At 29.8% G+C, this 15322-nt stretch overlaps 1 protein-coding gene across 1 annotated transcript in view; it reads left to right on the top strand.

Moving 5' to 3' along the window:
- The first annotated feature begins 376 nt into the window (after nucleotides 1–376).
- The window catches only part of zfh1 (Zn finger homeodomain 1), a 41935-nt gene continuing 26989 nt past the window's right edge, over nucleotides 377–15322 (top strand). Inside the window, exon 1 of the mRNA XM_073960929.1 lies at nucleotides 377–1477. Within this exon, the coding sequence (XP_073817030.1) occupies nucleotides 1378–1477 (100 nt within the window). The 5' untranslated portion in view covers nucleotides 377–1377. The remainder of the gene's footprint in view (nucleotides 1478–15322) is intronic.

Genomic DNA, 15322 nt, shown 5'->3' with positions numbered 1-15322 from the left:
TGCTCTCTCTCTTGGATGAATATTTTTGTGAGTTGTGGGCTACGTAAAAAGTGTGTGCATGGACAGACGGAAAACCACCAACAACATACTACACATCCCATTTACAGTTGGATGTTGGTCGCATGGCGGGCGGGCGTGTGAGATAAAGTGCGACTAGTTATGGGTGTGTGTGTGTGCGAGCAGAGAGATTTCTCATTGTAGTAAATACTAATAAAAGAGGGTCGTTTTCTGATTGTCGTATATCCCAAAGTAGGTGTGTGTGCCTATCTCTGAATGCGTTCGCGTGTGTGTGTGCAAATGTTCTTATTGCTGATACCACAGCCATACGGGACGAATGAATACGTTACACGGACAACAACCGTATTATACGTTACTCGCAGATGAAAAGAGTTTTGTTGAGGAAACAACACGACAACGACGTAAATGCCTCTTTCATTTTCAACTGGATGTGTTATTTTTTTCTGCTGCCTGCCTGCTGCTGTTATTTGTGGTGTTTTGTGTGTGCGATTTGTCTGAGTTTCACCAGTTCGTATCGTCGGTCTTTCAGAGCTGTTTCATTCACAGTCAGTCAAATGCAACGGTGAAAAAATTGGAATCACTTTGTCGCGTACAAACGTGTTCTAACACAGTAGCGAACAGAACGTCGCGGCGAAAAGACACACGCGCTGTTCTCCTCTCTATTATTATTATTTTTCCAAAACAACAAAATATTTAAAAGAAGAATCACAAGAATATAACACAACAAAAAACGTTTATTACAATTGAAGAAGAAGAATACAAAATAAATACAAGTTACAAAATTATTAAAGTTATTACAACAAAGAAACACAAACAAAAATTCAAATCAAACAACAACAAAGAGAAAAATTTGTAACAAAATATTACAAAAAAAATATTAAATTGAATTACTTACAAAAAAAAACGGAAAGAAAAAAGAGTGCAATTTTCCAATAAGGAAGGAAAAATTCTAAAAGTTCTTAAACTTATAAAAACCAAACATCAATCGATTTTGAAAAACAAGTGTGTGACAAAAAAACCAATATTGAAAAAACAAAACACAAACTTAAAATTTGGATTATAACAACAGCAAAATGTTGAGCCCAGTGTTATTTGCAGTTTAACAATAGCCCCAAACTGGATTTAAAATGAATCTCTAACCTCAACCAAACCCTAAATTTTGGATACCTTGTAGTGATTTTTTAATTCGATGAAGCTATAAGGTCCAGCTTTAAAGTTATAGATTAGCTCAAAAGTATCAAATATCACATACCCGAGAAAAGTTACCCAATTACCCCAAAGAAAAAGAACCCAAGAGTTCTTTTCAAAACATCAACGTTTTCTTTTATAGAAAAACGCCTAACAAAACACACCATTCCAATGTTGTCGTGTTTGGTGCCGTCGTCAACATCACGTTTTGGTCAAGAGGATAATATTATAAATCAAAGTATGCCCTCATCACCAGCATTCACCATGCAATGTAAGTATTAAAGAACAACTTTTTTAATTAATTTAAATTCCAAAAAAAAGAGGAAGAAGGAGTTAATTTATTTCAAAGAAGGGGAATGCCAATGTAGTTGCTATAGGGTCACCAGAGAGGGGTTTTTTGATCTAAGTAAATTGCCGTTTAATGAAAACCACAAAAAAAAAACAGTTGCGAAGATCCCAAAGGAATTGCTTTCAAATGGAATTTACCTTTCCGTTAAAACAAAAAATAACTTTTAATAAAAAAATCATTCAACAATGAATAATTGATCCGTTATTAACCAATTCACAATTTTAGTTACTTTAGATCAGCAGCGTAATTTATTTTCAGAGTTGATTGAAGAGGCTTATTTGCGACGTCAATGTTGAATTAAGAGATATGATTAGGTCTAGCCGCATTAAAAATTTAGTTTACTTTAGAAGAGCCTATTTTTTGAAGAGTTCATATCGATAAAAACTGATTGCGACGTCAATGTTGGACTATGAGACATATTTATGGAATATTTACTACGGGTTATTTTCTGTTTAGAAATGGTCCTTCGAGCTCAAGTTCCAATACAAATAACTCCTTATTCTAGTTTCTTTGAACAGTTAAATTATAATACAATCGATCTAATATTAAAATGGTAATTTTTTCCATTCCACCATTCAAATAAATATCTAAACCCTTTTAGATCGTCTAAAGGAAAACTAAGCCCTTGGATAATTTTCAAGATCGGCATGTTGGTACTTCGGCTATGACCAAATGAAAAAGGAGTTACAGTAACACGATTTATTCCAGATTAGTTTATGTTAAGCTGCCTTTAGGTAATTTTCAAAATCCGCATATTGGTACTTTGGCTATGACCAAATGAAAGAGGAGTTACAGTAACACGATTTATTCAAGTTTAGTTATGTTAAGTTGTTTTGTCTAAATTTAATGGCCTGTATAAGGCTTTGTTACGAAGTGACATTAAAAAATGGTCCTTCGAGTAACCTAAGATATCAATAAATCTATATTTCTAACTTCCAAATTATTTCTAATATTTGCTTATAGCCAATTATAAAATGTCTTTTCTAGATGTGTCCGATACAAAACCGAAAATATATAAAAATTAGATATTTTGGTCCTTCGAACGCAATTAATACAAATAATAAAGGCCTTTAAAAGTTATGAGTTATTATATATAAAGGAAACTAAGTCTTTAAGTAATTTTCAAGATCCGCATATTGGTACTTCGGCTATGACCAAATGAAACAGAAGCTACAGTAACAAGATTTATTCCAGATTAGTTATATTAAGTTGCTTTGTGTATCTTTAATGGCTTGTATTAGGATTGAAATTAATCAAATTATGAAATGGTCCTTCGAGCAACCTAAGCTATCAATCAATCTATATTTCTAACTTCCAAATTATTTCTAATATTTTCTTATAGTCAATTTTAAATTTTTATTCTATATGTGTCCGACACAAACCGAAAATATATAAAAATTAGATGTTTTTGTCCTTCGAACGCCATTAATACACATATTAAAGGCCTTTAAATGTTATGAGTTATTATATATAAAGGAACTAAGTCTTTAGGTAATTTTCAAGATCCGCATATGGGTACTTCGGCTATGACCAAATGAAACAGGAGTTACAGTAACACGATTTATTCCAAATTAGTTGATGTTAAGTTGTTTTGTGTAAATTTAATGGACTGTATTAAGCTTTGCTAATTCAAGATCCGCATATTGGTACTTCGGCTATGACCAAATGAAACAGGAGTTACAGTAACACAATTTATTCCAGATTAGTTATGTGTAACTTTAATGGCCTGTATTAGGCTTTGTTCAATCAAATTAAGAAATGGTCCTTCGAGTAACCTAAGATATCAATAAATCTACATTTTTAACATCCAAATTATTTCTTATATTTTCGTATACCCAATTTATAATTTGTATTCTATATGTGTCTAATACAAACCGAAAATATATAAATTTAGATATTTGGTCCTTCGAACACAATAAAGGCCTTTAAATGCAACTTGTTGGGAGTTTCTTTTTATTTTTTTAATCGCATTTTAGCTATACTTCACAATTTCCAAAATTAATCGAAAAAACAATATTGATGCAACCAATTTTAAATTTACGTATTTTGGTCCTTCGAACACAATTAATAAAGGCCTTTAAATGCAACTTGTTGGGAGTTTCTTTTAATTTTTTTTAAATCGAATTTTAACCATACTTCAAAATTTCCAAAATGAATCAAAAAACCTGGGTGGTCTTCCTTCGATGGCTTGCATGCAACCTGCTGAAACTGCAAACTTTAACAATAATAATCCGAATAAAAACAAACTACTCCTACACACATCACCGAACTGTTATTGTTTCCCTTAAAAAAATCCTTACAATAAACGATCAGATGAATTTCACCTTAAACCATCACACTTTCAAAATACACAAGACATCACATTTCATACGAGAGATGTGTGTGCGGTGTGATCTACAAAGTCTTGAGGCCAAAATTATAAATTGAAGGGAAGAAATAATAAACAATATTTTGCATCAAATTTCAAAAGTAAAGGAGTAAAGTCTCCCCTTTGTTTGGTAACATTACATTTTTTTCAATGGCCATAAAGTGCAGACAAAAGAACAATTCTTTTGAATCAAAAAATAAAAAAAAATGGAAAGGATGATGTTCAATATTGAAAATAAACACCTTAATATTTTCTTATAAACAAAGTTAATAGTAATGAGGAGGGGAATGAAGATTAAAATCAAATAGGATAAAGTTTGCAAAATATTCCAAGAACTTAATTTTACAACATTAATGAAAATCAAACCCGTCTAAAGTGTATTCAATTTCTCAAGGAAAGTAGCTCGAAGGACTACTTTTGCTTTGCTAACTTAATGAAAATTATTTTTTTTTTTTTATTTTCCCACCCAATTCTAAAAAGCTTAAAGTTATGAAATTTTCTACAGTAAATATTCTATATTTTATTTAGCGCCTTTCATAATTGTTACATTTAGTATTTCTTCGCATTTGCCATATATTTTTTTTTTTATTTCACAAACTCTGCTCTCTTTTTGGCTACGCCTCATTTTTTTGCACAGGCGACACTATGCTTGGCATTTTTTGTTCACATTTACAATCTTAAATTGTGGCAATCTTTGTGACAAAATTGTTAATGTTTTTCAAAATGAATTGAAACATTTGTCTCTCGCAAAAATATGCTAAAGAATCTACTATGCCATGACAATGCATGTTAATTAATTAATAATATCTAAAATGAATTTTTTACAATCTCAACATTTCTTTTTTTTTTTGAATATTTTGGCTTAAGGTGATAATGAGAAAAATATTTAAAATTTATTTTAACTGAAATTAGTTTGAGGAAGATAAATGAAAAATGACTTTAGAATTATGCATTTGGTCCTTCGAGTGGATACATATGTTAGGAGCTAGACCTTAAAACAAAAAAATCTTATAAACTGATTTTTATTTAAACTATGGGAATATTCCATAATGAAATGGTCCTTCGATCTTCTGAAATGGCCTTTTGGGCTTCAATGACAAATTTGGTCCTTCGAGCTACTAAACAGTCAATTAATTTTCCTTACTTCTTCATTCACACTCGAACCTTCTTGCCTTAATTTCCATTAAGAAATTTCCCTATATCCCTCTATCACTCACCAACCAACCATCAACTCAACCAATCAAATAAAGTCGAAAAGTTGAAAAATGGCCATAACACAACACACCTTAAGACAAGTATGCGCATGTACACGATAACAGGTAGAAAACTGGAAAAACCCCCTGCTGATAACACCTTCATTCAATTTCAAAGCCACAAGTGCCCTAGCTACCAGCTATAACAGGTAGCATAGGAGTGTGGTTGGTTGTCGTCCATAGAGACGCCATGCAACTTGAATGGCGTTTTAAAAAAAGTTACAAATAAGGCGTTGATTATTTTTGTGGTCACTTGTCGAGACGATAATTACTGTGTGGAAAACACACACAAAAACGGTTGTTGTAGATAACACAATGAAGTAAATAAAGGTATTTTGTTTTCATTTTGAGCGGTGATAATAAACCTTTGTTTTATTAAGTAGTTTACACAGGGGTTATTTGTCAAATTGTAGGTGATTAGTGGTGGCAAAGGTAAATAGAAAAATATTTGCAATTGATAAAACATGTAAATAGACAAAAGACATTTTAGTTTGCTGTGTTTAGTTAAAATTTTGGTGAAATAAGACATGCTTGATCTTGATTTATGTGGTCCTTTGATTAGTTGAAATAACCCTTCAATCATGCGGACTGTGCTAAGAATTAAATTGTATTTATTTAAGTAAAGTTTAATTTGAAGGGTTTTTTCCATTTAATTAAAAAAAAAATAATAAACCAAATTTTTATGTAATTCCCATGGTGGATATTTCGGTCCTTCGATTAGTAGAAATAATCCTTCAATCAAGCAGCACGTGCGAAGAATTAAATTGTATTTATTTAACGAAAGTTTAATTTGAAGAGCATTTTCCACTTAATTAAAAAATAAACCAAATTTTCATGTAATTCCCATGGTGGGTATTTTGGTCTTTCGATTATAAATGGTATTTCGAGTGATCTACAATTTCAATAAATCGTTATTTCTAACTTCCAAATTATTCCTAATATTTTCTTATATCCAATTTTCAATATGTGTTCTAGATTTGTCCGATACTTAGATAAATGGTCCTTCGGTTGCCAAAGTTATGAGAAAAAATAATACCTAACATTTTTATTTCCTTTTTTATTCGCAGTGAATTTTTCCCTTCTTTCAAAAAATAAACTAAACTTTAAATATTATCCATAGCCAGTATTTTGGTCCTTCGACCATGAATAAAAATGATCCTTCAAGTAACCTAAAATCTCAATAAACCGATATTTCTAGCTGGCTAATTATTCTTTATATTTTCTTAATTCAAATTTTCAATTTGTCTTCCAAATTTGTTTGATATTTAAATAAATGGTCCTTCGAGTCGACAAAAATAAATAAATCCTACTGTGTTTATTTGCTTCTTAAAGAGGTTTCAGAAGGTTTTAAAATTTTATAGAAGCGATATTTAAATGAGCTACACAAAAATAATATAATAAATCAACTAGTCAAAACTAAGGAGATTCCTACTGTCCCTATCTATTCAATTAATAAATTAATTGATTAAATAAATAAGAAATATTCAAATTACGTACACAAATTATACTGCATTTTTAAAATCAGTTCAACAAATAAAATGTGTAGATAGGTACAGTAGGAATCTTGTTTACTTCTCCTCGAAGGACCAAAATTCTAATGTAACCTATATTGTTCAAAAGGAAAAGTTAAAAAGATTGGGATAGATTTTAAAATTAAAAACAAAAACATTACTTTATTCTTTAAAAGAAAATAACAAAATCACTACCAAAATCTAACGAGATTCCTACTGTCCCAATCTTATAAGTAGATTGGGACAGTAGGAATCTCGTTAGATTTTTAAATAAAAAAATATAAATTAAAATATTTAAATATCTCATTATATTTTAAAGGCTGATGTAAATAAGTAGTAAAAAAATAAATAAAAAATATACAAATCCTAAAATGAGTAGATTGGTACAGTAGGAATCCAGTTTACTTCTTCTCGAAGGACCACATATCTACTGTCACCTATTAACGCATAAGGAAAAATTAAAGAGATTCGGATAGATTTTGAAAGGCGGCACAAAAAAAAATAAAAATTAAAAACCAATATATTACTTTATTTTCTAAAAGAAAATAACAAAGTAACTACCAAAAACTAACGAGATTCCTACTGTCCCAATCTACTTATAAGTAGAAATTACAAATATTTCAAAATCTCATTAGAATTTAAAGACTGATGTAAGCGTTACTGGAATTAAATGGGAAAAATTAAATAAAAATACCCAAATCCTAAAATGAGTAGATAGGGACAGTAGGAATCCCAATCACTTTTGCTCGAAGGACCAACGAAATTAAATAATTTTCTGATAAGACATAAAATAATGTCTACAACTATTCCAAACGATTTTATTAAATACAATCCCTCTCATTATTCTTTGCAGTGTATGGTTTTTCAATTCATTCAAAAAATAAACTATTTACACATTCGATTTCAATGAAAGTTTGTGTGTCTGTTTAGATTTATGGTATATATTTTGAGAGATGGCGCCTTTAATGCGAAAAATAATGATAAAGATGTGTGTTGGTTTGGCTATAGATGATGATGATGATGGCGTTGTTGCCGCCTGACTATATAAATTTTTGCACAAATCATCTACTGTATATAATACACAACTTGTACTATACACACACAGATACAAACATAAATAAATTTACAAATTATTATTAGCTTGTTAAAAGTAATATAACATTAAATCACTTTTCTATACGCCGCCTCCCACCAAAATTGCAGCAGCAACAACAAATTTCCCATCATCATCAATTGTAGTAAAACAAGTAAATTTTCGTTGGGTTGGAAAATTTTGTTCACGCCTTTAAGTAATAAACGGTAGGAGAGAAAAAAAATCTGAAAAAACTATACAAACTAATAAAACTTAGTGCATGTTGTGTTTTTTGAAAAAGAAATAAGATTATTGTTTATGTATTTAATAAAAAATGGAGAATAAATATTATTAAACAAATAACATGGAATGGGTGTATAAACAATGGCATCGTAGGCACTTCTTTTATGAACGCCAAGAAGAGCCAGGCACTTTGGGTAATATGAAAATTATAAACAAAACATAAATGTGTCAGTGATGAAAAATCATTCATAAAACTTAAGTAGGAACCTGCCTTTTCCATTTGGTAAGGTGTGAAAATATGTTTGTTTTACGAAAATGGAAGGTCTAAACGTATGGTTAAAAAACTGTATTGAGGTGGCCGCATAAATATTTATTTAAAAAGTTTTTGTAGGGTCTTTCACTTGCTTAAGTGTGTATGTTTGACAGTTTTGCTACATACTTTTTCCATTGAAATTTTTTTTGTCAAGATTAATAGCCCAGTGTCCACACGTTTATATTGCAATACCGTCGCACTTTTTTTCGAAACGTTGGCGTCATTTAAAAACAAATAAAATAAAATGCTACGACGACAACGACTGTAGCTATTGTGAGTGCTTTTCAAAAATATTGGGAAAAAAACTCTTCAAAAAATTTGTTTAAATATGTGAAAACAAATATAATTTATGGGCGTTTTAGTAGGTGTATAATGCCATGTATTATGATGGTGAGCGCGTGTATATGCAGCAGCAGCTAGAATGGCAGACAAGTATTTTAATCATAGGCAAAGTGACAACAAGCCACCAAAGCCATTGCAGCAGCATCACCCACATTTGGTTTTGCCCTTTAAGAACAAACAACAAAACTAACAGAAAAACCTGACTGACTGAGGGAAAATTTAAAATTAGCTATGATGAAAAAACAACAACAACAAAAATCACCTCATATGAAATCGATCAAAATCACTGGGTGACAGCAAGAGTAATCAAAAAGAAAATTCACTAATTTGTTTTACAGGTTTCTTGTCTCATTTTCCCCCCACCTCAAAGTCACCTCCTCTAGACACCCCCAAAAAAGTGATGTAGTTTGAATTTACCTTAGGTTTGCTTCTTGGTTTTTGATTGTCATAAGGCAGCTGCCAGCACCTATATTTTTATTTCGTTTCGTTTTTGGTTGGGCGAAAGAACACCTCAAGTGGATTTCCGATATTAATTAGTTTCTGCTAAATGCAAAATATATGTTTTTTTTCATTTTGAAATTGTCTATTTCTTCTATACGGTTCCCTAATACCTATGGCCTTATTTTCTCTTCTTGGATGCTGGCGGCATATTTTGGCACCCATCAAGCCAATAAATCAAAAATAATTCCAATATTTATATCTGAAAGATTTTTTGTTTTTTTTTTTTAGAATATTTCATGATCAATGGATGTGACGAAGGCAAATAAATGAATGGAATTAATAGGGCCATTAAAATATGACAGATTTACAATGTTTTAAGTGAAAAAATTTTTTTAGAATTTTTCTTAGTTTTTTTTTAAGGTAACGGAATTCCTACTGTCCATAACTACTCAGTAACTAAATTCAATATTTCAAGGGCATTTGAGTTTCTACTGTACCTATTTACTTCTAAGAAAGGATTTTTGTTAGTTTTTTTTAAGGTAACGGAATTCCTACTGTCCATAACTACTCAGTAACTAAATTCAATATTTCAAAAGACATTGAATTCCTACTGTACCTATTTACTTCTAAGAAATGATTCAGACGATTTAAAGGTTTATGGAAGTGATATTTTAATGAGCTACAAAAAAAAACAATTTAATAAATTTAAATTCAAAACTAACGAGATTCCTAATGTCCTTATCTACTCATAAAGAGGAATTAGGAAATTAATTAAGAAATATTCAAATTTAGAGCATAAATTTTACTGCATTCTTAAAACCTGTTAAAAAACAACAAATTAAATGGGTAGATAGCAAAAAAATGGGTATATAGCTACAGTAGGATTCCCATTTGTACTCGAAGGACCCTAGTCCTACTGATGCTATATGTTCATTAGGGTTATGACTTTTTTACAACCTCATATCCCTGTATCATAGCGTGATGAGTTTTGCCATAAGATTACATAAAATCTTAATTATAAGGTGATTAGGTGAAAAAACCTCACGCACAAAATGATTTTAAAATTTGAATTTCTCAAAATTATGGACAATTTTATGAAGTCACTGAAAACAGATATATAATTGAAAATAAACTTTAGAGCCACATGATGACATAAATGAAATGACATAAAATTTATTTTTCACTATTTTTCTTCAATTCTGAGAATCGTAAAAATGTCGTAAACGCTTTTATTCAAAAATATAATTTTTTAACAAAAAACAAAAAATTTAAAATTTTTTCAAAGTGACTTTTTTCGCGACTTTTTTCATATTTGAATGAAATAAACGTTATTATAGTTATTAGTAGGTTTATATTTATTAATTTGTGCAACAAAAAATAATTTTTTGAAAAAAAAATTTTTTTCATTTCATATATTTTTTCAAAAAATTATTTTTTTAAAATCGATTTGTGCGTGAACTTTTTTTATATTTCAATGGAATAAACGATAGCATAGTGATTAATAGGCAAAAGTTCATTCATCACTGCTACAGGAAATCATTTTTGAGGAAAAATGTCAAAAAGTCATAACCCTAATGTTCGTATTGGAAAATTAAGTAAATTTAAAATGCTGTTAAATTTCAAATGGAAATGGTTTTTTAAATATTATTTAAAACGAAATATCAAAATCACTGTTTCAAACTAACGAGATTCCTACTGTCCCTATCTACTTATAGCTAAGAATTAAAAATATTGAAAAATCCTATTCAATTTCAACGACTGATCTGAGCGATATTGGTATTTAATAGGAAAACAAAATTATATGATTCATACAAGCAGTCATAAAAATATACAATTCATAAAATGAGTAGATAGGGACAGTAGGAATCCCGTTCACGTTTACTCGAAGGACCATCATAATTGAAAAAAACTCCCCAAAATAATTCTTTAATAAAACGGTAATTTTACACAATAATATTGTTAAAGAGTAGATAGGGACAGTAGGATTCGGGTTTAATAACGATCGAAATACCAAAATCCTTCTGTTTCGTTTCTTTTATTACCAAAATCCATATACATATGGCTTAATAGGCAAATTAAACTCCATATGATTTGTGTCCAATCTTTACCTTTACCAAAAATAAGTAGATAGGGACAGTAGGAATGTTGTTGAAGTTTTATATTTTTCTAAAATACAAAAATCCATAAAATTAAGCAGAAAATTTTTACTTTTGAATAAAAAGACACCACAACTATTTCATAAAAAATTGACGATATTGTGGCGTCCAAAGAAAAGCAATGAAAATCATTTTAAAAATTAAGAAAATTAATAAAAATCATGGTCTTTACAAATATATAAAATTTGGGCGTATAACATTTTGATATAAATAATATTTAGGTGGATCTGTTACAGTCTTCATCGTTTTTGTGTTTTTAAGACAGAAAACCATGAACGAAAAAAAAAAACTTAAAATAACAACAAAACATCTTATGAAAGGCACACGAAAACGTGTAGAAATATAAAAAAATTAGACAAATATCCTAAAGAAATCAATATTGAAAAGACAGCGGTAGTGGAATAAATATTGAAAAAATGAAAAAACAGATATGGTGAACAAAAAAATCACTCATATGTTCCAACAAAAAGCACTTAAGGCCTTATGATTTATGGCAGCATGAAATTATGAAGTAAGAAGAAGAAAAAAAAAAACAAATATATATTTCACGCTTAATTTAAAACTTGAAAATAAATATAGAAAATTAATTTTCTTCAACACACATTCTCGGACAAAAAAATTATTTTATTAAGTGAGAGAATATAATGAAGAAAAATTTCGAAATATGCGCCAACATCACCTTTGAAATCTCGAAAAATAATAAATAATTTCCATTTTAAATCCACAAAAAAATTTAGAGTGGAATTTTTCCATTTCGCAAAAACATAACAAATATTTCAAATTTCTTTCATAAAGAGCATACATATACTTTTATTTTGCCACAAACAACAGGTGTTAATGTTAAAAATATGTGGCAAAAAATTAACTTGTTTTGGGAGAAGAAAACATGTCCCCTTGCTTAAGTGCTTTTGCAAATAAATTAACAAAATATTTGTTTTGACAAATTGTATGAATGTTGATAAATTAAGAAACAAATGTACTGGAAATTCGGCAAGAGCGATTTTTTATTTCTTTTCGTTTTAATTTTGTCCCGAAGGACCACTTGATTAGTCTAGTATTCTGTTTTCGTTTTTTTTTTTATTTGTTTTTGTCAAAATAATCACCTGTACACATAACTCATCTTATGACGCCTTACTTTATGACATGTGACATAAAAATTCAATTTTATTTCCTTCAAAATTATTTCGAAAATACTTTTATGACATTTTTATATACTCCCCGCGTACATTTATGCGTGTGTGTATGAAATAATTTGTCTTAAAATTTAAATTTATATGAGATATAAAAAAAGCTGAGGAAAGCTATAAAATGCTAATTGTGTATAAATGCCGACGTAAAAGAAAATGATAAGGAAATGCTTTGTCAGAGTTAGTTAATAGTTTAAAAATAAAAATACAAGCGTATTCCTTCGGCCTCAAAATTTTACACAAATTCAATTTTTTTTAGAATCTAAATACGACTATTGGTGACTTCACATTTTAAAATCTTCAATTGCAAATGATCATTCGGTGAAGTCCACAACTTATAACTTCAAATGCTATTTTTAAGACACATTACATTGATTTTAAACTAAAGAAACCTAAAAGACAATAAACACGACTTAAAAACTAATATCACAGCTCTTTACAATATTGCAACTCCGTAACTGGCGCTTATGTTATCAGTGTCTTCTTTTAAGTTCATCGATTTCTCTTGGTTTATAGTATTCGCAAACTTTCTATCATCAGTTTTTCCTCTCTTTGTCCAATATTCTGACGCTATCAAAATCAAAGACTAATATCAAAGCTCTTAACAATATTGCAACTCCGTAACTGGCGCTTATGTTATCAGTGTCATCTTTCAAGTTCATCGTTTTCTCTTGGTTTATACTATTCGCAAAATTTCAATCATCAGTTTTCCGCTCTTTGTCCACTATTCTGACGCTATCAAAAGCAGGTGAATGTCCACATTTCTCGTTTCTCTTTGCTTCTCAAACTTCTGTTATTACAACGTTTAGAGCTCTCATTTTTTTCTCCTAATGTATGCCCCTTTTTTATTACATTTATCGTTGTTTGATTGTTGCTTATCAATTGTGTGATAAAAATGGTCCTTCGACCTAGTTTATTAGACAATATATTAACTAAACGAATTATAGTTCTCTTAAAGACCACTTAGAAATGTCCAGTTTTGGCCACACATATTGTTTTATGAGTAAATAAATTAAAAGTGACAAAACTAAATTCTTTGTGGACAAAAAATGTTCCAGTTAAAATCAAAACAAGAAGAGGTGTGATTTGAAAGTTCATTGGCAGTTTTCTCATCTCTCACGGAATTCGCATGCTCAAAAACAAAACAACAACATAAAAAAGATACCGACAACGACTATTTCAGCTATCAAATTTGTTAGCAATTATCATAAAAAACCAACATTTTCACCTGTTTCCAAAAACAAAACAACAGAACAGCAGAGACAACACAACATTATGGCCATAAATTGTCATAAAAATTAACATAAAGATTGCCAAGTTTTTTTTGTTTTTTTCCTTCTCTTGTGAAAGCAAGTGGGCGCACTCTTTAAAACTAAGGCGTATGGTGAAAGACAAATGGGGAAAGAGGAGGTGGTAGATGGAATTTAAAACCTTGCACGTTGTTTGTGTGATTTCTTTTTGTGCTTTTGGTAACAACAAAAAATATGTCAATGGACATTCTAGAGTACACCTTTATGATATTATAAAAACTATAATAATAAATTAAAGAGTTAAAAAAATTGCCCAAAATCCACAAAAACACATAAATTTTGTAGCTTAAGGCAAAAAAACACGACAAAATAAGAAAGTGTGAAAAGAATAATAAGGAATTAAAGTTGAGCAAAACATTGATATTTGATTACGGAAAATTGACTATTAAAATCATAAACATGAGTAAAGTATATCAACAAATGTGTGGGCAAATGGAAAAAAATTGAAGCGGACATCAAAGAACACCATTGAAATTATGAAAATGTTTGTTGTATTGGAATCATGACACATGGCTGTCATTAAATTATTAGAAAACAATTTTCCAATGACATTTTTGGGCATCGCTTTGATGACATGTTTGTGTCAACAGGTACAAATTAGCAGCAACTGATTCTAATTTTGAGCAAACCTGCCAAACAAAAGACGCTCATAAAAACCCAAGAAAAACACAACAAAACAAAAACCTTGAGGTATCCACCGAAATTAATAGCGATGTCTACAACAAATACTATATATGTTCATACATACTAAAATACCAAAAATAACATAAAATTTTTCTGTTTCAAACAACATTTCATTTGGACAATTTTAAAAAATATAAATCACCACCATAGGGATTTCAAAGTATAAATTTTAAATATTAACAATTTTCTATACGATAGACAGAGGAAGAAAACAACGTCGGAAAGAGATATCTTTGAGCACGCACCAAAAAGACCACAAAAAAATTAATACGTTTTTATTGTGGCCATAAAAAATGACGCAAAAAGAACATAAAATTCATACTATTGAAAATATACAATGTTGTTGTTCTAAAACAAGAACAACAACAACAAACCATAGTTTATACCATTTCATGGCAGAAATCATCAATGTCATAGTTGGCGGCACAGGTGAATTGTTTTGGTAAAGAAATAAATTTTGTAGAAGTAGATTTATTTTTAAGTAGCTTCAACAGTTCTCTAATGGGCACGACACGTGTTGAATAACTCACAGTGGCTATTTCAAAAACTTACTACTCGTCTGTCTTTACATTAAAAAAAAACAACTCTAACAACTAATCATAAACATTTCAAAATTGCCAATGAATTCCCAGTAATTAATTTACAAATTTCACGATACGTTTTAACTAACTCCAACCACTTTATTCAAGCTTATTATTAGTCCAGGACAAGCAAGATAAATCTGCTTAATTTTTTTGAAAATTGCCAATGCATGCCCTATAATTAGTTTCCAAATTCCACCTTGCGTTGTGACTAACTGTACTCACCAATGCAAACCAAATATGGAAGCAATGAGGAATTATGGTCAATCACTGTTCCAAATCATTTGTATGGTTCAATCTAAGTAA

This window comes from Musca autumnalis, unplaced genomic scaffold (genome assembly GCF_047663935.1).
Source record: "Musca autumnalis isolate F117 unplaced genomic scaffold, ASM4766393v1 scaffold_1, whole genome shotgun sequence".
In the NCBI taxonomy this organism is placed as follows: domain Eukaryota; kingdom Metazoa; phylum Arthropoda; class Insecta; order Diptera; family Muscidae; genus Musca; species Musca autumnalis.
Note: the sequence above shows the minus strand (reverse complement) of the source record. Positions and strands in the feature narration are given on the sequence as shown.